Genomic DNA, 25,758 nt, shown 5'->3' with positions numbered 1-25,758 from the left:
ACTCTTTCCCTGGTATGCCATGTCCTTTCCTGCTTTTTTCCCCGTTTTTTTTCTTCTGGACTTTCTGATGCTAAGAGTTGCTCACTTACTCCAAGCAGATGTTAGCTTGCCTGTCTTCAGGGACTGGACGCAATTTTTACGGCATTCAAGATTCTTCCTTGTGTCAGTATCAAGGGAAGAAAGAGAGGTTCAAGGACCAGGAATATTGTTTGAAATAATGAATTAGAATTAGTATTAATGTTCTAGGGCAAAAGGGCTAAAAACTCCTAAGCAATGAAAAATAAGGGCTGTGCATCTCCAGAGTTCCTGGTACACTGCTCTTTGCCGAAGAGAATCAACGTAAAAAGACTAGAAACTTCTCTGACATTCAAAAGAAGTATATGTCTCGACAAATCTCTTTGTACAAATCTTTTTGTGTGTTACGTATTGAAAGCAAGCTCTCAGAGCATAATAATAATTCCTGGAACTACTAAATGGTGCCTGATTTTTGCTTTTATTTTTCTTTCTTTATTTATTTTTTGCACAGCAAAAAATTTTCTGTTGAGAAATTAATTTAAATTGCCTCAACCTTATAAGCCCTTTGGTAAACTGCCTACCCATCTGAAACATTTGTGCTGTTTCCATTGGAGAAGAAACAGGTCTTTTCCATAGTGTAACCAGTAAAATGTATTGCTGAAAAGCGATACCTAATCTAGCTTTCAAAAAGATGTATAGAAAACCAGGCTGCTGCATTGTGCTGTTCCGCTCAGTTCCATTAGTGCTGCAATGTATTATGAAAAAATATACTCGCAGTCTAAACTATAACTAATACAAATATTAAATAGTCTAAAAAACAAGTATATTAATCAAATAAGTACACATTAAATATTAAAATGCATAAATAAAATGTTTTAGCTGGAGATTTGTCTGCCCAAGGACTGCAGTAAGTAGCATTAGATGAGCACTGATTCCTCATTAACTTGTTACAGTATTTTTCTCTGTTTTATTCTAACCTTGAAAATGAATATTTCCAGGGACTGAGAAGAGTGACTGACCTGCCAAGTGCAAGGAAGAAATTCTGGAAATGCCTTAAGCTGCTATTCCGGTCTCATGAGATTTCCAACCTATTTATGTAGCACAACACCTTGTATAAAATTTATTTAACATTGCAAAGATTGGGTGACTACCTGACTTTAACCTCCCGCTTTAGAAGATGACTTGTATTTTCCGTTACACTGAGTTCATGCATTTGTACTGCATGCAGTGCATTCTCTTATCTGTGAATTCCTGTCTAACATCTCAGGCTGCTTACTTGAAATATTGAACTTTGAGGAGTAGCATCCCCTCAAAAATAAGTAATATTGTCTCTCTCAGGAACTTTATGCTCTCAGTCTCCCTGTGCGGTCAAAGGAGGGAAGCAGGCAGTTCTGAGGACCTAAAGCCAAACACCACAATGCCCAAGGATGTCAGACAAGTACTAGCTGTGGGTTGCACGTGGATTCCTGTCTTGTTCTGACACTTAAGGCTGAAAATGAAATACCTCTCTCTTCAGGATCCTGAGCAGTCTAAACAGAGCTAGAGGATGCAATCGGTCCATACATTTAAACTGTTGCTGTCATAGTTTCATACTGTGTAAATAAGACTCTTCCAACCAATATATAGATATGATTTCAAGAATAAAATGGGCCAAAGATTGTTACAAATATGCCGTCTGGATGTGGTTTTATTTTGGAGTATGAGAAACTGGCATGATTCATCTCAGGCTGAAGTACATATCTAAAAAATGTCAGATGAATACCACCCTTCATGCACATATTTATCTCTGCTGACTACAGTGAAAGCTGTGGATGACAAGTTCCGATGCAGAAAACTACATCATAAATATATATATATTTAGGTGATCTAAGGCACATGTCTAATGCTAAAACATGGAAAATGGTTTGACAGCCCAAGCTAATTCAGTGGAGCCACATGATGAATAATGACCAAGGGTAGGATGGTTTTTATAACTCCTGCGTTAGATAAAAATGGACATGCAAATTCTATTCCTAAAACAGCATCAGTGGCCAAAAGATACCAATTTGGAGCAAAGTCAGAAAACCCAACGGGAGAAGTAAGGAGCATGTGGACTGCTGCCATTTATTCAGTACAGTCACAGTTTTGTGCACTGACGCAGATGTCTGCAGATGGAACAAATATTTGATGGCACCCAATCATATTGTTCAGCATAACAATTCTCTGACTTCAGCTCCATCCATCTTTCAAACAGAGATTAGTAGCTTGGCAATCCAACATCCCAAGGGATTTATTTCTGAGATAAATAAGTATGATCGGAGAAAACGGTATAGAGTAAAAGGAGTGCAGAATAGCTGACAATGAGCGAGAATGGGATCTTTGAGGTGGCAGGGTGGGAGGTGGGAGTATTGAATTTCAGGGAACGCATAGTACAATACACTGAGAGTAAGAAAAGCACAGAGAACTATGGTCACTGAGGAAAGCTGTGACCAGGGACACGTTAAAGCAGGGTTACACCACCAGCTGCTTGGCATGGAGAACAGGGTGCCATATGTGTAAAAGGAGAAATGTGGAAACAGTATTTGAGGAATGATGACATCCCACATCTTAGTGGTGGAAGAATGGGCACTTGGACTGTATGGGGAGGATGAGAGGCACAATATTGTGCCCGTGCCATGACAAAGGACAGGACAGAAATCCATGAGAGGCAATATGGGATTTACAAGAAGCTCCAGGGTTTGGACTGCAGGGAAGCAGGGAGTCCTCAGAATGGTTCAAAATTTCCATTGGCTTGAAGTGTATGATGTCCTAGTATTGATTGGTATATAGGACACAGACCTTCACAGTGCTTTTCAAGTTTGAAGTAAATTGCCACTACCCAACTTTTCAACAGTACTGTGACAGAGGTAAGTCCACAAAATGATTTATGACTAATATTTTTTCACAGAATCTGTATGATCTGTGAAGCTTTGGAAAAAAAATATAAAGTATAGGGATTAGCTTGACCTAAACTAACTAACACTTAAGCTTGCTCTGGAGAAATAAAGCTATATGGAGTCAACCAGGGCTTCACTATGTGAATATCATCGAACAGTTGGTTATAAGAAAATTCATTATAATGCTTCCAAATACAGACCAGAAAAGCTAGCCTAACACCATTTGAAACAAAAGGACTTTAAGTCCTGACTTTATGGACTTCTTTTCCTAAAGGAGAAAATTTTGCTGCTTGCAATTACTAGGTCAAATACAGGAGACAATCAGTTTTGCTCTGTGTCATTAACACTTCAACAATTTTCTCAGCAATTAAAGAAAGCCAGACTAATTGGGTAGTACAGCTCAAAGATATAGACAGGAATCTACACGTGACTCTAGAAGTAAAAGGGAAATCCTTGTCACATCGATGGCCATGGCAAATCTCCCATTAACTTCACTGGGGTTGGGGTTAGTTGTAAACATTTGCTGAGAAAAGTTCTTGCTCAGTTTACCTATGAACGCTCGTGTCGCTTGAGGAGGATCACCTCATCAATACAGCAGGGCTGTATTTTACAGAACACACAATTCATGCTACTCTGGAGTAAATGTGTTAGAAGCCTGGAAGGGTCCCCAGTTGAGAAGACTACGGCATGGAAGGGTGAAAGACTGCCAATGATAGCCCAGGGGCCAAGATTTAATCCCAAGGATCCAAACCACTTGGACCAACTATTCAGCTGAATGGAACGACAAATCTCCAAGGTTTCTTTTCTAATAAGAAATACTATTTATTGATTATTAAATGAAAATCAAACACAAGAAAGAATGCTGATATTTATAAACAACTTCTTATGAGGGCTTTTGTTGTTTTTTGGTTGTTTTTTTTTTTTTTTTTTAGTGTTTCTGGAATTCTTCTGAATTTGTCCTTTATTTATGTTGATATATTATGGAGGAAGTTTACCATCCTCTGTAATACTGAGGGGACTGCAAGAACTCATATTTCTATATCCAAGCAAAAATATTTATCATACATTCCTTCTAAATTGCCTTTTATTATTTCTTTAAAACATGGATATATTTTAAAGACTTTTCTTATTTTATAGAGAGCTCTTCTGGGAAAGAAATAATCTAAGCATTAATTCTCAAAAGCATTGATTATTGCCACAGAATATATGACTGTTCAATTTAAAATACCTTTCTACTTCAAAATTCCCTTTACTTTTTTTTAAAAAACATTCAATACAGCTTTTAAATTCTCAGAACTAAAGAAAATGATTAGATTTTCTGTTTGCTTCAGCATCAGTTCTTTGCAGCCTTTTGATTCATCAAAAATTTCAGAGTTTCAGCCTTGGTCTGACCCAAAACAATTATTTCTTTTACTTTTTGGAGTTCATCATTATCTGCTCAGCTGTACACCCTTGGCGCTGCCTCTTGCTGCTTTGTCATTGTATTGTGAACTTTTCTGCTCAGCTCAACCCACTGAGATGGAGGAACTCTCATCCTGATTTTTCTATGGGGTGCGGGAAGAAACAGCAGCCTGGTGACACGTTCCCTTTTAAACCTGTTGCCATAGTAACAGGCAGAAAATCTCCCTCTTTCCATAACCTTCAGACTGGGAATTTTTTAAATCAGGGTGCCGTCTCTTTTCTGCCTGGCTGAGCTCTGGTTTGGGTCTGTGAGAAACGCTGGAAATATTGATTGCCTTTTCCCGCAACCATTAGCAGCCAGATTTTCCATGTGGCAGTGAAGGGTCAAACTGTGAACCCTGCTCCTGGGATGAGGTGGTGGTGTAAGTACCGACACCCTTGGCCACTTTGAGACAGGGCATCTTAATATGTTGCTGTCTGATTATTTATGAAGAGAAACGACTTCGTAAAAAGATAGAAAAAACAAACGGAATTGCACAAGAAATCCACGGTGAAAGGTGACGACTGAACTCACCGGTGAAAGCCTGGATTGTATCAGCAATATTTGCTGGTGTTTATCCTGCTGCACTAGTTACACTAGTGCAAATCCCCTTAGGAAGACAGACAGTCAGTGACCTATGTGGCCACCACTGTGAGAGACAGCCGTGGTCATACACCTCCTGCTGCAAGTACCCCCACCACCCTGGTTGTGCCAATACAAATTGTCCTGTCCCCGATAGAGCCTAAACAGCCTACAATGAACGTGGGGGTAGAGCATGGTAACTTTTTTCTGGGGAAACGGAGAGCACAGCATTCAAGCTGCCCATCATGGGAATACCTTTAAAAGGCTGCATGTTTTATCCTCTCGAGAGGAGACAATACAGTGAAGACAGGCAGTCAGATGAGTCAGTCTCTCATCTCCGTTGCAGCCCTTGCCCTCTCTATGGGAAAGTAAATGGTGCGGATCAACTATGCACCCAGGTGTTACAGAGGTCAGCAGGGCACGAGGGACAGAAAAACGACCCTCCTTTGCTAACATCCCACACCCCATGTGCGATACTTAAGCTTTTTCACCTTCTCACCACTTCTCTCTCTCTCTTTTCCTTGGAAAGGTCTTTCATTCATTCCAGTGCAGACACTGGTACCAGTAGTCCAAATGTGGTCTAACAACGGGATGAAGCTTCCCAATTTGGAAAAAAACATATTTCCTCTGCAACTGAACTTAGGAGCCTCCTCAGCTGGACGGCCATGTCAGAATGCACAAATCATTTAGAACAAAAATATTTGCTTCTTGGCAAAGTAATGAATGCATAAACCCCTTTGTATTCTGTAGTAGAAATGGATGAATAATTCATAACAAATAACCTATTTGATTAATCTTACATCCTTACAAATATCTTCTCCTGTTTGTGAATTGACCTTGGGCCTAATGGGATTTTTGCAGAGTTATCTGACATTATGAGGTGTTTAATGTTTAGAAATAGCTTCTGGTCTGCAGATTGTTAGTAAGCATTTGTTGCCAACAGCCTATAATTAAAATGCAGGATAGTTAGCAGGCTTTTATATGATGCTCAGGCCATATGATATGATTTTGCTCTATAACTGAAAGTAATTCACAGAATAAGCTCTCAAGCACAATTAAAAGGAACTAAAAGTTCAAAATTTATTTTCTGAAAAACATTCCTCATTATTTCATTAACATTTTTTGTGATCTTGACCATCACATCAGTAAACCTCTACATTACAGTTTCTGGGTACAAGAAAAGGAAAGATTTGAAGTGGAATTATTTAGAGGTATGATGGAATCTTTAAAAAAAGGCTACTTTTTGCAGTATCTGTTCAGCCAGTCACAATAAACAAATAAGACAGTGACACAGAGATACTGGGGCATCTTGTATTTAAAACCTCTTGTAAGTTTAAAAGACTTCTGTATCTCTGTACCAAACCACCTGTCTACATATTTTTTTATTATATGGAAGAAAGGTGGTCCTGTGGTTAGAGGATTAACTTGGGAAATCTGCAGTCAAGATTTCCTGTCCAGCCATGAGCTTTGTGTGTGGTCCAGAGTAAGGCCATGGCAAGCGATGACAGTGGCCACTGAGAGGCTTGGCCTGGCCTCACTGGGTTCAAGTTAACCTTCGTGGCTATCTCTTGTAGTCTCCCTACCTCAGTTCTCCACAAGCAGCACAAGAATAAAAGTAACTTTTGTCCCTCTGAGGATTAGTGTCAGAAAACGGGGACACAGTCTCTGGGGTAACCTAAGAATTAGAAATCATCTAAGAAATTAAAATATTTGTTACTGTGCCTGCTAATTACAGTGATAAGTGTCACTGTAGCAGTTCATTCTGTGTGGCCAAGCCCTGTGTCTGACTGAAGTCCCACCAGCTCCAGCCAAATTCTGCAGGTGTTTAACCACCCCTGGATGCTCTGGGATAGGGTGGACTGAGCCATGGCTCTGGCACAGAGGAGAGCCGAGCGCCCGCTGCCAACCCCTTGTCTGTCCTGGGGAAAATTTCCTGTCGTGCCTGTTATATGAAGCTAAAACCCATGGAAAGTGCACAGTGTTCAGACACTGACTGCACTGAGGAAGGCTGGATAATTAGGTAGAAAGACAGACAGACAGGAAAGTCAGGCCTTTATTTATTTTTTTATTTCCAGAACAGCTATATCCTTTCTTCCTTTCCACACATAAGGTCATAAAGGCATGATCATGCAATCAACAGTGATTGAATAACCATGAGTTACTGTCTGACACTTGAACTGTACCAATTAATCAAAAGCATGACTGCAACAACTGTGAAATAAAAATACATTTTTGTAACCTGCCCTTAAACTCCCTTACAGTTTACTTTGCAACTGGGGCAGGTTAAGAGCATTATTAGTAACTGCAACCTGGTTTATAGGTTTTAACCTTTTTCTTAACATCAACTCAATATCCTTTCCTGAAGAGAAAACAGTAATTTACTAAAACAAAAAGCCATTAGTGCGAGTTCTCTTTCTTTGCTTATATTAGAAGCTGCTAAGTGTTCAACTTGTGTAAAATAAATGTTTTCCTTACCTATAAAAAGGAGTTAAAACAATTTTTAAATAATCTATTTTTCCCTCTTTATTGTGTGCATGTACTACTTATTAAAATCTAAATTTAAATAAAAGTTCATCCTATCTTCCTTATTCATGTTTCTTTTACTATTTGAATGCCATTTAAACACGGCACATTTTTCATGTCTCTTGTTAAGACTGTGCTATTTGTTTTTGACATCTGAAGCAAATTTTTGCTTTACCCTATACACACCTAAAGTAAGTAAGACTGCGAGAAGTTTCCACTTTGCATAGAACACAGCACTTTCACAAAATGTTCATTTTCTAATCCATTAACATTGTTCAGCTTTTATAACCACCGGCTAGCAGAAAGTTTGGAATTAGTAGAACTCCAGTTTCCATGAGACTTGGAGTGAGCTGCCTGAGACCACGCATGTCAGATCTCTTGCTCCTGCCACCATGCCCTGTCACCTTTATCAGATTGCTTATTTGAGATATCCCTAGTGAAAAGAATAGGAATTTTTGGTGTGAGTGTGAAACTTGTAACCATGACAATACTTATCACCCTGAACTCTGTTAACAAATAAATGGTAATGGAAAAGCTATGAAATATTGTTCTTGGGAAAGGACTATGAATGCTTGGGTAAGCTTTTTTTTGAAGGAATCCATTGCATTTCTGCCTATTTTAACTAATGAGGTCTTTTATAGAATCAATAATGTAAAAGAGTTGAGATCAGTCCCATCCCTTGATACCTTTTCCCAATTAGAGCAGTGGATCATTGTATTAATATTATTTAGTGACTACTCAGCATTTTCACTCTGGTGAGATACTTTGCAAACATTAATTAATCCCCACCAAAGCCCTGAAACCTCACTAGGAAATATTAAACCAGTTTTACAAATAAGGGCCTGGAGCCAGATATTTTTCAGTACCAGAGAGATCGTAACTTGAAGCTCCTTGGGATAGTGAGCAGCTTCGAGAGTCCAGAATAATGAATGGCCCTACAGTTAGAGTTACCTTAAAGAATATCGTCTCTACTCTGCCTTGACTTGGGGCAATTATTCTACTTCTCAAGGAAAGCCCTTTCTGTGTTTTTTTCAGGAATGAATGTCTCTAGCAGTCCTTCAGACCAAGGCTGTTCATACAAAATAATTACATTGTCATTGCCATGTATATATATATATTTATACATAGAGAGGGAGAGAGAGTCCATTTCCATAGCCCAGTGATTAGGGTGTCCACCCAGATTCTAACAGTTTGTACCTTTTTTTACTAATATTATGTTCAGTTCATGAATTTGAACTCAAATCTTCGAGTAATGGACCACAACACCGGGGACGGACGGACAGACAGATATGTCCCAGCTGTCTGTAGAGGAGTTAATCACTAGCACAGCTCTAACTACAGAGCTTGTCTACACTGAACTTAACCGACTGTCCCAAACTTTTATCCTCCATAATATGCTCCTTCTTGTTTTACAGTGATTCTCTCTAAGGGAGAATGGGACACCACATGTTTTTACATTACTGATGGGATCCAGTCCACCTATTTTGACCATCTACAGTTTGGCAGCTAAGTCAGGAGGACAGGATTTCCTTCTGAAAATATTAAAGCCATCCACCTCTCACCATTCATTACCTAGCAATCTTTGGTACTTTCAGAGGACTCCAATGGAGACCCAAAATTTATGCTTTTAGCATATTCTTTTTTTCAGTCCTCTGGCCATAAATAGCTGAAGGTTTTGAAAGCAGCTTAGTTTCTTTGTAGCCTGGTTGCAATTTTATTCTTGGTTTTTACTTTCCTGTTCCTCATTTCTGTTGACTAATCCATCTTCTTCCTAATCAGGGTGCTGGATGATTGATCAGTTTAGCACATATCTTTGTGTTAATCTTTGATTACCTATTTCATATGAGGGTCCTTACTCCTGTAGACGCCTGATATTTAATACTATTGACTTATACATCATTTACTCCGGCTTCAGAAATTCTGCAGTTCTTTCTCAGCCAAATGGGAAGGAGAACAATTTTGACATACTTCTAGGACATGATTCATCTCACCCTAAGTTAAGCCTCTGAAGTAGGCCAAACCTGCTATGTCCTAGAAAAATCTATCACTCTTTATTGACTCTAAAGGAAGTCCAGATATCTACAGTTTAGACATCTACATCTGAATTACTTTCCAACTGTTAGATGAGATGAATTCTACCCTGGGGCATCTGAACTCCTTCCTGTGTGCTCTGAAATGGAGCAAAAATGCCCACGAAAGCTGAGAGATGTGCTGGTTCCATGACTCCTCCATAGGATTCACTTGTGAGATTCCCAGGAAGCCTCATGTTTAACCATATCTTCCCTCTTACGCTAGTTTAATTAAGGCAGAAACTGCCTTGAAGGTTCTTCAGTCTCTTCCTTAACACATCCTTCTGTCTGATCTTTGGAACTTATCCTGTAGCTTTTTTTCCCTTTTTTTATTGGACGAAAAAGTCCAATACAGATATTTTTACACTGAATGTTCATGGAACTCCCTGACTTGAGTGTAACTAAGTGGCAACACTACTTGTTTTAGAAAATCCTGTTCTAAGAGATTATTTAATCATAATGACATCCCCTACCTGAATTCATACTCCTTGTTCAAACTGCTTGGTCTTTTTCCTTAATATAGCAACTATGATTTATCTTCCTATAAATATGCAACAATAAGGTCAAGGTGAGAGTTTATAATGTTCTTGTCAAATACAAAAATATCCTAATAACACAAAATAACCTGTTGCAATGCATTAACATGAAGATATGCATAAAAGGAGAAAAAATACTGTTACACTGACTTCTGAAATCTAAGTATGCTCACTTTGAATAAAGAGAGCTTTAACTAGCAAACACACAGAAACCACATTCCATATTTCTCTTCCAAAAATAACCACATAAAGTAATTGCATATAAATCAAAATTTTGATGGATTTCAAATAAAACAGTGACAATCTGAATATGAAATTCCGGGAACAGAAGCTCAATTTTGCACAATCTAAAATGTATAAATCTGGCTACAGGGAAGCCAGTGGGACATTTTACTACTAGCTTTGTGAGACAGAGGTAGCAAGCTTTCACTCATGGGCTCTATGAGTTTCTGATTTCTTGCTTCTGTTATTTCTTAAATTTAAAAGGTAACATCGAAAACTCTTTCTGCAATTATTCTGTTTTCTAAGGGGTAAAACAAAAATTTAAAAAAAAAAAAAAACAAAACAAAAAAAAACAAAAGAAGGAAAGTTGATAATTTCCTTGAACATCTTCTTTTGAATTCTTGGTTGTGTTGTTGTTACCCAAATCAGATGTTTTTCTGCTTTCAGTTCTCTAACCTTATATAGCAGGTGAGACATTCCCAGAAGGATTGGACTGAGAGGTTTTTGGCCACTCTCATTAACACCGCCTGGTGCCATGCCTGCCATGGGCTTTGTGGCTGGAGAAAGGCTGTACCACAGAGCAGCCTCCTCCTCCTCACCCCCACAGCTGCACCCAGCCACTGGATGTATGAGCAGTACAAGTTATCTGAGAGATGGTATCTGTACCTAGCTCCTCCTCTGGCGTCCCTGGAAAACTGAAGCCCGACTTGAGCAGATCGCCACCCTCTTCTTCTGAAAAGACAGAAACAAAGTAGCTATTTATTAATTCTGATATTTTTGTATATCCAGACATAAACTCTCGACTAGTTTTTAAATCCACTCAGTGATACCTATTACCATTCAGTATCCCTGATACCGTGAAGCTGTTGAGGTGCTATTATCTGCAGTATCTATTCCGCTTTGCCAGTTGTTCTAGTGTTCTATTTATTTTTTTTAATTTTGCCAGATGTTTTTACATTATTGGTGTCACAATATTCATAAATGCCTTTTTTTCAATCATCTTTTACACTGCTCTTTTCAGCTTTGCTTAGTCACATTGAATTCTACTGCCTTTTAGCCTTAATGTATTTATTCCAGGAAGAATCATTACTGTCAGTCCCCCAGTTGTACCTTTAGCACTTCCCACCGCTGAGGATAATAATGCCACTCATGATTCCCAGGCCACTTTCTTTACCTTTTATTCACGACCATTTCAACTCTGCAATTCTGAACTCTGATAACGCTGTGATGGTGACTTTCTCCTATCAATAACATTTACTTTCATGCCAGAGACAACTTCTGTAATTCTGGAAGAGTACTTAAGCTCAGATGATATGCCTACGCTGTACGAACGCAGTGAGGCACGCAGAAACCTGCTGCATGGCCTGAGTGCAGCTCTGAGCTACCCTGCCTATATCGCTTTCAGAGTTGCAGCTTGTTGCCTCTGCATTGCGCTCTTGTCATGCTGGCATAGAAATTAATTTGGACCTGGCACCTAGCTCAGATATTTCTAACACTAATTTGGACCTGGCACCTAGCTCAGATATTTCTAACACGGCGCTGCATATGGCAAATTGGGTCAATAACACTTCCTTAAGGTACAAGATTAGCTTCAGAATACATAGATTAGGATACAAAATATCACAGTAATATGTTTCATGTAAGTACACAGTACTATATATTTTTTTTTTTTAAATGTTTTTTTCCCTGTTATCCATATTTGCTGCTGTCTCAGCTGAGTGGAAGTTGTTTGAGTTTATACAGCCTTCCACTGCACCCTTTCTTACCATCTGTGTTACAAGCACAGATACCTCAACAGCGAAAAAATGGAGTACTCCATAGCCTCCCACTATACGTTCAACCAGCAGTTCTTCAGAAAGACAAAAATCACGTATTGCAGCCCATGCTTCTGTAATGCACGACTGAGGACTGGTGACTTCTAAATAACAACTCACATCAGCTCATGTTCCTCAAATCCTCAGGCAGACATTCCCATAAGTTTGAACCACCTCAGACTTTTCTTAAGTGTACCTCAATCCCTGTATCAGACAAGCTGGTTTTTTGTGGTTCAGCTTACAACAGACACGCTGTTTTGCCTGTTTTAATGCTCCATTTAACAAATACATGCATTTTATATATTTCTTGGTCTTGGTTGCACTTTTTATTTGTACTATGATTTTTTCCCAAGTATCTCACAGCAAGCAAAATGAGTGAATATGCTCATGTAGATACTCTCAAACAATTGTGCCTGGTTTCGACAATTTGTGAGGTTAAGAATATACAATTGATAAAAATGAGTAGTATAGCACAGATACTGCATAGAAAATAAGTCCCTAGGATGTTAAGAATGTTGGATAAGCTGAGCTGTCAAATAAACATCTTGTTTACAAACTCAATTGTTAAATAAACTCACTCTGCTAAAATACAACCTACTAGAGATCTCATTAAGTGACGGATAAAAAGTCATACACAATTTAAAAAATGACTGGCATATGAATTCAAATTAAATTTCATTTGGAGAGGTAATGGGCAATTCTAATTAAATAAAAGCACAAATTAGGCAGTTTCCATGGAGACTTTGTTCACATGACCTGCCTATATTGTGTAACTCATATCCTGTCCTCTAATTTGGCTGCACAGGATTAATGACTCAAATGAAAGTTATAACAAAAATATTCTGAAGGATCCTTTATGTTCATGTAAGTAACTAGGAGAGACCTGGCTGTTGACTTCATAATAAAGAAGCTTTACTTTGAAACAGTAGTTTTGCATTTTTGAAAAAGAAATAATATTTTAATCTATTCCAAAGTTATATCATGTACATATATTCAGAAACACTTATAGAATGATCCAAAGAAAATAAAATGCATAACATTATTTCTCCCTTGCAAGAAGTCAGCATTATTCTCACAAGCTCTGCCCAAAACTAGACTAAAATTTTAGGCGTAGGCTAAACTAGACTAAACGTTTATAGGTTTGGCATGTTTCAGAAAAAAAGAAGAAAATAAATTTCCTTTTCAAATGAAAGGGAAAGGTCATGCAAAGGGATCCATAAATCTGATTCTGACTTTGCCCTAAGAATTCCTGTGCAAATTTGGGCAAGTCAGTTAATCTCTTTCTGCCTTAATTATCCAGTAGAATTAGGATTAGAATCCATTTCTTTCTTGTAGCTATCCCATATGAATACATTTATTAGTGTCAGTGAGCCTCTTGTCTAGAAGAGCCCACAGAGAGCACAAAAAAAGTTAGAATTTCCATCGTGCAAAAAAAGCTGTATTCTGTTTTGAATAGGGTCAAGTGCAAATGTTTCAAAGGAACTTAGAATTCCTTTTTAATTCCCTTAGGTTTGTGAATCTGCATGAGGGATATGAGTAGCTCTTAGTGATTAATTTACTTCCTAAGCATGAGGACTTCTTGTTTCTTTATATTTTATGACTTTAAGTATTCACATCACTAATTCATTGTTTAGACTCTCTTTTCAAAAGGCCACTGTCAGTTCCTTCAGCCCTTGAAGAGATTCAATTTTTGTATTCTGCACTTATGAAGCATAAATTAATCTGAAGTCTCAGTGTTCTTGCAGTATTACAAAGATGATCTTTGTGTGAGGTTGAACTGTACTTCAAAGTCATATTATTCCTTCAACAACAGACATACATGGTCTTTGTTTATTCAGTTTACATTTTTCCAGAAATTACCATTTTTCTTATTGACCATAGAAATGAAAAGCATATCCTTCATTCATGAGCACAGCAGCAACCTTCATATCTCATGGTAATGAAGTCAGACAGATTATCACAGAATTCTCACACAGGCTGAAATTCAAGTGTCATAAAATGCGTGCTTTCTTTTTATGTTATTGTCCTGCTCTATCTCATAGATCCATAGTATTTCAGCTTGTCCTTTGCTCAAGGTGGGCCTACTGGTAGAACGTTCTACACCAGTGGACATCATAGAGGAAAATGGTAGTCTCAGCATGGAATGTTTTGATGGGCAATGAATTGCAAACAAAAATGAGATTATGAAAATAGGATGATTTACAATTTAAGGTTTTAAACAATGTATGGAACACACAGTCTACAGACAAGGGAGACAATTACTAGTTAAAATCCCTTCTCAATATACAAACTACTGTATCGCAGACTGGTCTAAATAGAAAGCAAACACTTGCCTCTGAAACTGAAACTAAAAAATAGTGGGAGAAGTCTTCACTCTCAACAGCGCTCAAAATAGTGACAAAAAATGATAGGCTTTAAAAGTGCAGAGATGTCTGCTTCTGTGAAAGCTGAATGTATAGTAAAATGATGCTGTGATCTGCATAAATAGGAGAGCACAAACTGTCATTTACATTCAGTATCTCATTTTCTTTTTTAAAAATGTGATGGATCTGTCATGCATTCCAGTGCAACGCTGCACAGACGACACTCAAGACTGTGATAGGAACCTTTCACAGCCGAAGTTCTCCAGAATTAGGCTTGGAAATGTTAGGAGACATTGCTGGGCTGAAACCAGCTTGACAGATCCAGACGGATCATTCAAACCTGAGGCTACTACACGTGCAGTGGGAAATGACATGGGCCAGCGCCCAAGATCAAGCTGGCATGGCACAGCTTTTGTCCTCAGAACAGGCTGGATGTCTGTCAGCAATTTGCCCTGGCCTGTGCTGTTCCTTACCCTGCTAAGGACACATTACCTTGGGAAACACTGAGGTGTCGGGTATATTCCTGATGAGTTACAAGTACGGAGGGAGCTTTAGCTTCTACTCAGTTTTCTGTGCCTAGAGAATACGTTATAGTCCAATGTAAACCCAAAATAAAACTGCCAAAGGCCACAGAATTGTATCTGTGTAAAACTTGGGGAAAGGAGATGCAGCTAATTTCTTGGGGGTCGATTTTGAATCGTGCCTGAGCTGACCTGGCTACTGGATTGCGGGTCAGCAGGGTGTTACTACGTCTTCTGGGTCAGGGAAGTGAAGTTTCTATACCAGCTAATGGACACATGGTCTTTCCTATCCTGTTCCCTACAGTCTGCCTGTGGTCTTGACAGTTGCTGCACAGAAACCATCTGATACCACTGCTTTTCCTCCGTTCAATAATCACTTTGCCTATCCTTCAAATTTTGTCATCTCAATTTTAACTTCTCCATCTACTTTCTGAGCCTGACCTATCAGTTTAAATTATCTTTCTTCACCTGCAAAGTCTTGCACCAAGATATGCCTCTATGTTGACCCTCATTTTTTTATACATTCATTCTGCCCTTAATAACCAGGCGTGCTGTTTCCATCTCCTAATTGTACTTCTTTCACAACCCCTAGCTATCCACAAAATAGGTGCCAGTCTCAGTGGACTTTTGCTCACATACTTTAAAAGGCTCACATCAGCGAGACTTATAATCAATTAACTGCCTTCTCCATCACAATACGAGAGTAAGACTGAACTACAACTGATATTGAACCTCTCAGTTTATTGGATTTTAATTTATTTATTATTGGCCTGCTCTGGACCTCACGCCGATTTTTTTCTATGTGTGCTTTTCTTTCAGCCTGTAAGCTCCCTACGGTAGCTGTTGTTCTTTTAGTTTTGTCTTATATAGCACCTGGCATATTAACTGCATCTGACAACAGATGAAAGAAAACACAGGCCCTAAAATGTCTGGATTAAACTGCAGGTGCAACTTCATTTGATCACATAATTACAGAGCATAAAATGTGTCCAGAATTTGAATACAGGACTCTCACCACATGACTTCATGTGCTGGGAAAACCAAATTTCCTCTTCCAGACTAGAGATGCCTAGAGATCTAGAAGAGATATCTCCTGCACCTCAAAGTCCACTAGCTTGCTATCCAATTAGAGCATTTCTTGCAGGTGGCCTTTGACCCTAGCCAGAGATATCCTCAGTCTGCTACACAGTGTATATCACTGAGAACTGTCATTAGGCTGATGCGGACCTAAGGGAAACGACCAAATGCATGCACTCTGGGTGCCGTTATGGCCCCCTCGCCCCTCCTAGGAGACAGCTATTTGGCTGGCTTTGGACCTTCCCCATGTGGCCAAAATCACTTGTGGCAGGCAAACCTATTCCTTTTCTCACCCAGTCTCCAAGAGGTTACATCCAATCAATATTACAACATCTATATAGTAAATTAGGCAAGGGGAAGGCCCATTCTCTGCCACGAGGCCAACAGACACGGTCTAGCCATATCTTCCAGAACAGGCTGGCTCCATCCAAACTGTTATTGGGAATGGACCCTTGCCTGTGCTAACTCCCTAGTCAAGCCTGGGAATTATTTGGGACAGTGAAAATTACTCGGCCAAGCTTAAAACTAAGACAGGGACCTCTCTAACCAACATTATAAATAACCAAATTCCTATTTGCTGGGCCTTTGTCCTGGCACTGTTTAATTTACTACTACAGATGTAGCCCAGGTGGCAGTATTGTCAAATCTAATATTCTTGTGCATTGTTTGATAGCATGCTGGTAAACAACAAATACACAGAAGCACAGCAAGGCTGGGTAAATTCTAATTGAAGTAAAAATTAAAGATGATAGTAGCAAATTTAAGGTTATTGAGGTTTCCTTTGCAAGAGACCTTTGTAAAAGTATTAACAGTAAGAGGAAGTCATTGTTTAATTAAGTTGCTTTTGTTTTTCTCATCACATCCTTTCTTTTTTTGTTCTTATTTTTTCTTACACACACACACACACATAAAAGTGTTCCTGATGGATCTGGCAAAGATCTGTTGATCCCAGTATGCTGGCTCCAGCACTGACCCAAAGTGGATGCTGCTGGAAACAGGGTAAATACGCACATTGCCTACAATACCTTTCCAACTTCCTGCAATCAGCACTTAAGGGACTTCCTGAGATGGAAGTTTAATCTAGACCATCGTTTTTAATAGCCACCAATGGATCTATCCTCTATGGATTCATCTAATCTTCTCTGAGCCCATTTATACTGATAGCCTCTACTGCATCCTGTGCCAATGCACCTCAGAATTTAATTATGCTTTATTTGAAAAAGAATTTCCTTTTTGTTTGTTTATCAGGATGCCTGATAATTTAATTAGGTGCCCCTAGTTCTTTGGTTGTGAAAAATAATGGATCATCGATCCCTATTCACTATGTCTATCTAATTTATAATTGTGTAGACATCTACCATATCCTTGCCTCAGTCCTCTCTTTTCCAAACCAAGGAATCAGTCTGTTTAGTATTTTATTATGGCAAAGCCATTCTAAATCTTTCATCATCCTTCTCACTCTTCTCTGTACATTTTTTGTTATTCTGCTATGCCATTTTCAGACACAGCAGCTAGAAATTCAAACGGCTTTACAATATGAGTTTTTCCAGTGGCACGATGCGGTTTTCTGCTTTCTTTTCTTTTTTCTTTTTTTTTTTTTTTTAATATTTTCATCTGCCCATTTCATAACTCAGAGAATTCATTATTCATACTAAGTTGTGCCCAAGAGAGACAATTTGTTTGACTTTCCAAACACAAACACATTTCTCTTACATATTACTCTAATAACGATTGAAGAATCTCAGCATTTTACTTAGCTCAGATTACTACCAAGGCTGTTAAAACCAATCACCCTCCCCAGCGCCCAGAAGGTGTGGAGTTTCTGGTCTCTTGCTTTCATTCAGCCTGACCACTTTTATATAGCATTGTTCCAACAGCAGGACTGTGAAACCAGGCTTCAGCTATCAGAGAGAGTAGCCAGGCACATAGCCTATTAAATTAAGGAGAGGAAGCTGGCTGCGTCCCTCAGGTCCTATCTTGGAAAAAGCATAAAATGAAATATATTTCAGGGGATCACAGAAGCTGTCAGGGGTCATCTTGGTCTTGGCAGCACCAACTCCCACCTCCCAGCTTTTGGCAGCTGAAAATCATCCATAAAACACTGGTTGCCTTAGCAATATTGTGGAGATCACCCTGAAAGGCTTTGGTTCCCCACAGCAGCCTTTTCTGAGCCAGCCAGAGTCGTTTTGCTCCTTGGAAGCCTTTCTGAGCTGCCTTATGCCTTTTACTCCAGAGATCTACAAGTTCCTCTTCCCTGCTCCTCTTCAAGCAATAAATGCAAAAAGGTGTTGGATAATGCTGTGGAGCGTTACAGCAGATTCACTTTTCAGTCATTCTAGAATTTAAATGACTAATTCAGTTAAATAACTCTATCTCTCCTTATCAAAATTAACAAACGACTGCAAGCAAAAAGAGCAAGCCAGTGATAACACATTGTGTTCAGACATGGCTCCGTGTGATCGTGCACTTCAAACAGCCTAGGAAATTCCTAAAAAACCCTTTATTCCTCGATTTTTCACAGCTGAATGACTGTGTCAAGCTCGTGAATGAGCCATTTACCTTTTATTGCTTTTCAGGATCTGAGAGAGGAATCCTAAATCTTTTCTATTAAAAAGCAGGAATATTGAAGAATATATTAGCTAATTATTGCAAATAATGACCCTTATTCTGTAAGCCCAAGACTTCTGGATACCCCAGAAAAACCTTTAGCTCTTCCCTCCTACAGCTCTTCAGGATCCATCCTATTCCCCCCCTGCCACAGGTAAAAGGCAACAACTGCCTTTGTATGCATTCATCTTCCACCTGCTGTGACAGCTCTCGGAAGGACTTGCAGCTGCCTCCACAGTGGACACCTGAGGAGGTCCAACAAGTCTGTCCTGGGTCTTGGAAGAGAGTAAATAGAAAGCGTGGGCCAGGAACACAGTGAGAATGATTTTGCACAGCTGCAAAGGCTTAACTGTGGTGTCAGAGAAATGAAATGCTTACTGAGTCTATTAAAATACCTGAATAAATTGTATGAAAACATAGTTAAAAGAGGCCAAAGTGAGGAAGAATGCCAGGAAAAAAGTGTAAGACAAAGTCCAGTAGTGAGGGAGGAGTATGCAAGTCAAAAAACTTTGCTTTACACCTCTCCTAGAAATAGACAAAAAATGTCCCTGGGTTTCCCTGGTTTGTGAAGAGAAAACACAGGATATTTGTCTTACTGGATGTGTGTAGATATTTAACGATCTTCTTCCTATCTTCTGCATTTGCACAGAAAATGGAACAGACTTTTAGGAAAAAAACCCTGTAGATGCAACTAGTCTTTTCAATGTATTTCAAATGCACTTGGAGAAAAAGCATTTCTTTAAGACTCTCCTTAAAAGTGACTGAGATTTCTAATGTTAAACTATGTTTGACATAACATGGGTTTTGTAACCTTTCTATTTTCAGGTTAAAACTAGATATGCTTACACTATATTTACTTTGCTGTTTGGTAAAAACCACAACCAGATCTACAATTATGACTAGCAGGTCACAGCATTCTGTTTTTACAGCTTTGTTTTATGATACTGTACCCATCTTTCAAATGTTCAATAAATAAGATCTTCTAACATTAGAGAACAACTGCATTTGTTATACTGATCTGGGATATACGATGAGTCACAGTGGTCATTGGTTTACCAAGGTAGGAGACATTTAGTGTAAAAACCCTGTGACCCTGCTGGGATGTGAGGGCAAAGTCAGCAGTTCCACCGAAAACTGAAAGTAGCTATTAGTAGCTGCAGCCGTGAAAACTCTCAATAAGGCCTTTTGACATTAGGTGATGAAGCTCTGTATTACCAGACACTGGATGCGTATGAGGTTTTTTGTATCTGAAAGGTTGAAAGAAGAGCAGAGGGAGGGCTCAAATATATTCATTCTTGTATTCACCAAGTCAATTTTGGTGAGGATTTCAATGAACACTTAAATGCTGGGGTGGTATGATTGACAGCTGATTATTTTTTTATTTAGTAAATATGATTCCATAAAATATAATACATAGCTTTCTTTTGGCAATCTAAGCAGATATGGAATGCCAGTACATTTAAATGACCCATTTTTCCCTCTCAAAAATAGCGATAACCAAAACAAAGTTTCTTCCTAGAAAGAATCACAGGTCTGGAGAAGCCATAGCAGGCAAAAACTGATGGATCAGGATGCCTCATTTCTTTGTCCTATGTTTTCATCTTTCTGTGGATGGTACTGAAGTTATGCTTAGCGGCTCAGATCCATGCTTCAGACAATATATTTTCCAGTGATTGGTCATTAGTTCCTACACCCCCTCCATCCCTCCCAAAACACTTGCAATGTAAGTCTTGCTCTCCCAGCTGCTTCCTTTCATCTTTCTCATCTTTAACCAGTTCCCTTGTCCCAAATACTTCTTTTTTCCATCTCCTTCAGAGATCTGCTTTATTTTTTTCTTCTTTTTCCTTTTAACCCTCCCCCAACAGTCATTCCTTTCTTTTCTTCCTCTTCTTCTTCCAACCTCAGCCATAATACTACTGACGTCCAAGTAATGTGTCACAGGTTAAAGCTCACCTGAAGATTTTGTGCATACATGTATACTCCCAAGTATAGGCTCTACTGAATTATTTACACCACAAGGTCTTTAATGAAGGACTGCAAGCAATTAGAAACAGCAAAGAAATTGTTTTTCCCTCCCATAGCAATTTTGAACTACAAATTATAAAGCCCAACTTAGAATTAACTTAAATAAAATTGTTAAGTGAGAGTCTAAAATGAAAGAAATTTCTATATTTTCAAAATAATTGTATACTGTTTTGACCTTTTTCACAAGTTAAAAGAGTTCTGAAGCAACACATATTCAAGCTGGAAAAATAAAAATTCTAATAATCTCAAAATGGGGTGCTTCAACAATTGAAAATCTCTTTCCCCCCCCACATTTTTACATAAAGAAGCAATTTGTTTTCAACTGACCCATAAACAGTTTCAGCTTCAGGAAGGTTGTGCTTTACAAGGAAAAGGCTTCTGCCAGCTACTTCACCACAGAGAGCTTTCTCACTAATGCATTTGTTTAGCACTCTGCACAGTGGGTGCAACCCTCCTCCGGTCCTCTCTGGTTGCTCTAGAAACCGTGTAATATATAGCACGTATTTCTGTGATTGCTTAGGATACACAGACACACTGACATATTACATTTTAAAACCAATTACACCAGGGCTGAGGTGGACCTTTCTGTTTGTTGGTTGTGACATTTGATGACAACCTGTGCAGCTGCTAGGTTATTTGGACTTTCCCTGTGACACAAACAGAAATGAAGGTGAAGAAGTATCAGTTCTCTGTGTGGCCAGTGAAACTTGAAAGCAAAATGATAAACCGTGCATTGTGGGGTAGGCAGAATCAATATTTAGGATGCAGCAAAAAGGTGTGCAGATGCTCAGTCAGTTCCTAATCCTAAAGTTCACTGGGTTGATCTCACCAAAAGAGATGAATTTTTAATTTCATTTCCCAAGCATAGGCTTTTCAGGGAAGCACCATGGAGCCTGGGCACTATCATCTTCTACTGTTAATGGAGAGGGGTGGGCAGCTCGGGACTGATCACTGTCCAGCCCACCTCTCCAGGGGCCAAGGGGAGTGCTGGGTGGCTGTGCTCTTCAGCTCCATTACTCAGCTGACAGCTTAAAGCAGAATGACATTAAGGCAGATTGTCATGATTAGTTAAAAAGGAGTTGAGAAACAGAACACAAATATTTGCTCTGTCAGCAAAGATGCTATTTGTTCAGGTCATCTCCCTGTCTGCATTTATGTTTGTAGCTGCTACACTGGGAGGGGAACAATCTAAATTTCTTCCACATTCAGGTGAAATGCTCAGGTGAATGCCCAGGTGAATGCTCAATCCTACTTGAGCTACACAAGTTTCCAGAGCTTGTTCACTAGAAGAATTTCTCATTGAGGTCTGTAGGTGGGCAAATCCCAGTACTCATGCAGAGCCACAGTCCCTGACATTATGCACGTGGGCTCTTTCTCCTCCTCTATCTGTAATACACTGAAGGGACTTTGGACAGATGTCAGCTCGGCCTTTTCCTGCCCTGGCAGCAACGCACGGTCAGGAATACATCCAGCTTGTTCTCTGGAGGAACTCACACAGCTGACAAATTTAACAAAAAAACCTGTTTAATAATAACGGCTTAGATACCTGATCAAATTTTGATGGTTTAATGTGCTTAAGCATATCAGCTCTGCTGGTGTAACTATCCATCTGCCTGTAAGGTAAGTCAAATTAGTTAAGCCATAGCCTGCAGGGGAAAGTACCTGCAATTAGCTCATATTTGCTAATAGTATAACGGTGTAAACAAGTTCAGTTACCAAGGCTCAGCAGACACATGATCGCTTGCTAAGCTACAGCAACCCAATCGTGTGGCAGGGCCCTCACTTTGGTCTGGCAATCACGGACACAAATATACAGGGAACTAACACGTCATTGAATTTACAGTTACGTTTTGGGCAGGATCATTACCTTGAACACAGTATCTTTCAACTGTAATCTGTATTTTGCACAATCTTATTTTAATAACTGTTTAGGACATCCATAAACATTTGCTGTTTGCTGGGATGTTACATATAGTCATGCAGTACTTCAGCCATGGCTGCATGAGGACTGCTTTTCTGGGGAAGGAGGAGAAAGGCTCGTATAAGAGTCTTCAAGTTCACATTATGAATGGAAAACAAATGATTACAGTTGGGGCCATTTTGCTTCTCCATGTCTTTGTTTATTCAAAGTCATAAATAGGGCCACCAGAAAGGTCAGGGAGCTGCAAATGGAATATTGAGATTTTAATTTTTGATGCACTGCTCAAATCAAGCCCAGGCTGGTAGTGACAAACTCAACAGCTGAAAATGAATTAATGAATTCTGTCAATTCCCACAGGAGAGGTGTCCATCACTACAAAACTTTCACCTCTTTTTTGTTGTCTCCGAAACAAAGGGCAAGGGGAATAAAATAACCTGTCAGCTTCTCAGGTGCTCACCTCATCAGTCACGTCACATCAGCAAGACAGTACTGGGAATCTTGCCTCCATCTACCCACTATTCACCCATGCAACTGGATATAGTTCCTAGCCTGTCATTCTGATATCTCTTAAGGACGTTTGTGAGTTTTTCAGAATGCAAAGCTGGTTTTGTTCTATAGAAATCCATGAGTAAGGCCTCCACATTTTTAGCAATTTGGTCTCCCAGTAATGGGATTTAAAATGAGTTTAAATCAGTGCTTAATTTCTGCTCTTTCAGGACAATGGCAGTGATTAGTAGTAATGTTTGACTTCCAGTTCCTTTTTTTTTGTGCAGCTGTAATGCTGTCTGCATTTGACTGCTGCTTTAATGATTACTAATGACTTTATTTTGAAAGTCATATAACTTTCTGTATTCATTCTCCGGACTCTGAGCAAAAAGCTAAATTGAGTAGAATTATGCAGTCTGTTCATACAAGACCTTCAGCTGGTTAAACTTTATTTTGAGTCAGACCAAAGGAAAATGGCAAAGGCACTGAAAACACACCATTTATTTACACATCGCAGGAAGAACATGACTGTGTGAAAGTGGCAGCTAAAACTAAATACAGCACAAAGACGTCACCGTGATAAACAGCATACATCACACCTTTCCAGCCATCAGTTTCTAGCAATGAAAGCATTTAGTGGGTTAAAGTTGAGTGCTGCACCCTCATTTCTTGAATGTGGCATCTTCTCCCACAGGACATCAGTGCAGATGATCACCTGCCGGAGCACCGGTGGCTATGCTCTGTGCTGTACACGCAACTGCAATTTCTTATTAAAAACATAACTTCTGAGCACGCCTTATTGTATACATCCCAACTTCTTGGACTTCCTGAGGAATTTTTATGTGACTGACTTCTTGATGGATAAATAAAGCTGGGTTTGTTGTTGTTGTTGGGTGGGGGTTTTGTTTCGTGTTTTTTTCTAGTCTTAGAAAATATCAACTCCTTGAGAACTAAGTGTTTTGGCGGAATGTATCAATTTTGATGAAGCCTTCCTCTTCCAGTCAGAGAGAGAAGGCAATCTACTGTAGAACTTGCTAATTTTTACATTGATTCAGCCTAGGAGAAGCAACTGTCAGCTGTTACTTTATCTGGGTTAGGTTTGGGGTTAGAAAGCAAGTCCATCACACAAGTGCTTAAAGTATCTTGATGTTCTGGCCTTGATCTGTCCAAGTTTCTTCTTTGGAACTATTTAAATTAATTTAAGTGATTAAATATTTGTCAAGAGAGAGGGAGGTTAATTCAGCATGCCAAAAGTCAAGTAATGTCAAGTATAGAAAGCAGAAGAATGTGTTTGGGTTTCTCATATTGCCACCATTGGCCATACCTCTCTTCAGCTTTTTATTAAAAAAGAGAAAAAAAAAAAGATGAAAAGTTTCAGTTTCTGCTGGGTCTGGCTGGGATGGAGCTAACTTTCTTCATGCCAGCCCATACGGTGCCGTGCTTTGCATTTGTGGCTAAGCCAGTGTTGATGGCACACCAGTGTGGCGGCTACTGCTGAGCAGTGCTTGCGCAGTCTCCAGGATCTCTCTTTGCCCCCCCCTTACAGAAGGGGACACAACCAGGACAGCTGACCCAGATGGACCAAAGGGATGTTCCACACTATATGATGTCCTGCTCAGCAATAAAAGCCCAGGGACAGATGGAGGAAGGAGGGATGTTTGTGGTTATGGCATGTTTTCTCAAGCAAATTTTGCGAGTGCTGACTCCCTGCCGTCCAGGGAGTGTCTGGACACCTGCCTGCTGATGGGAAGTAGTGAAAGAATTCCTCTTTTTGATTTGCTTGCACATGCAGCTCTTGCTTTCTCTATTAAGCTGTCATTATCTTGGTCCATGAGTCTTCTCACATTCGTTCCATTTTCTCCCTGTCCCACGGGAGAGGGGAGTGAGCAAGGAGCTGTGTGGGTGTTTGGCTGCTGGCTGAAGGTCACCCCACCACACAGTTTTGTTGCAGTTCTGAAAACTTGCAATCCTGAAAATTCCTGTGATAGTGAAAGACTGTTTTCTGTTCAGTCCAGTAGAAAGCAAATGTTCAATCCTCCAAATAAGACCAATACCTGTTTGCACATCCTCCGCACTTACTTTGCATTACTGTCATTTGCACCACCCAGTTGCACAAATACAAGGATATTATTGTACAGCTCATTCCATAAAATGTGGGGAGAAGGGGTCTTTTCTCCAAGGACTTCTATTTGAAGTTTTAAGGTTTATGGATAAAAGGGGAATTATCAGTGACTAAAAGTTGCCACCTTTTAAAGAAATGGAACTGAACACATGGAATGCTTTCACAGAAAGACACTAAATGTTATACTCAAATTCACCCCCCCCCCCCCCGAAGTTTACTGCATCGTATAGGTAGTGAATGTAGACCCTCCTATGCCATTAAGCTAATTTGTGTAGTTTTCCGTCTCCCATATGCTGGTTAACTGCTTATGTCCATCTTCAGGCCCTCTGTTCTCACACACACACTTGCTTCCTATCACATGCCTTTCTATTAAGAATGATTACAGCACGTGTAACTTTAATCTGATTAGAAATCAACAGTTGCTAAACAATAGCAACTCAGGCTTTGGCCACCAAGAATATACACAGGGTCCTGGCAAAACCTTCACTGAAGCCTAAACAGCAGCAGCTCTGTTGCCAT

General features: G+C 39.4%; 1 protein-coding gene across 23 annotated transcripts in view; it reads right to left on the bottom strand.

The window, feature by feature from the left end:
• The window catches only part of DLGAP2 (DLG associated protein 2), a 466,376-nt gene that overhangs the window by 91,659 nt on the left and 348,959 nt on the right, over positions 1-25,758 (bottom strand). For 15 of the 23 annotated variants that reach the window (XR_012834403.1, XM_075747313.1, XM_075747324.1 and 12 more), the window contains one exon: positions 10,970-11,035. The exons of 7 other annotated variants lie outside the window; for them this stretch is intronic. Coding sequence is in view for 6 of the 16 variants with exons in the window: in XM_075747302.1 (XP_075603417.1) it covers positions 10,970-11,035 (66 nt within the window). In the remaining 10 variants the exon portion in view is untranslated. The remainder of the gene's footprint in view (positions 1-10,969; positions 11,036-25,758) is intronic. One more of the 23 variants, XM_075747306.1, reaches the window with a different exon arrangement.

This window comes from Balearica regulorum, chromosome 3, assembly GCF_011004875.1.
Source record: "Balearica regulorum gibbericeps isolate bBalReg1 chromosome 3, bBalReg1.pri, whole genome shotgun sequence".
Lineage (NCBI taxonomy): Eukaryota > Metazoa > Chordata > Aves > Gruiformes > Gruidae > Balearica > Balearica regulorum.
The sequence above is the reverse complement of the archived record's forward strand: the minus strand, read 5'-3'. Positions and strand labels throughout refer to the sequence as shown.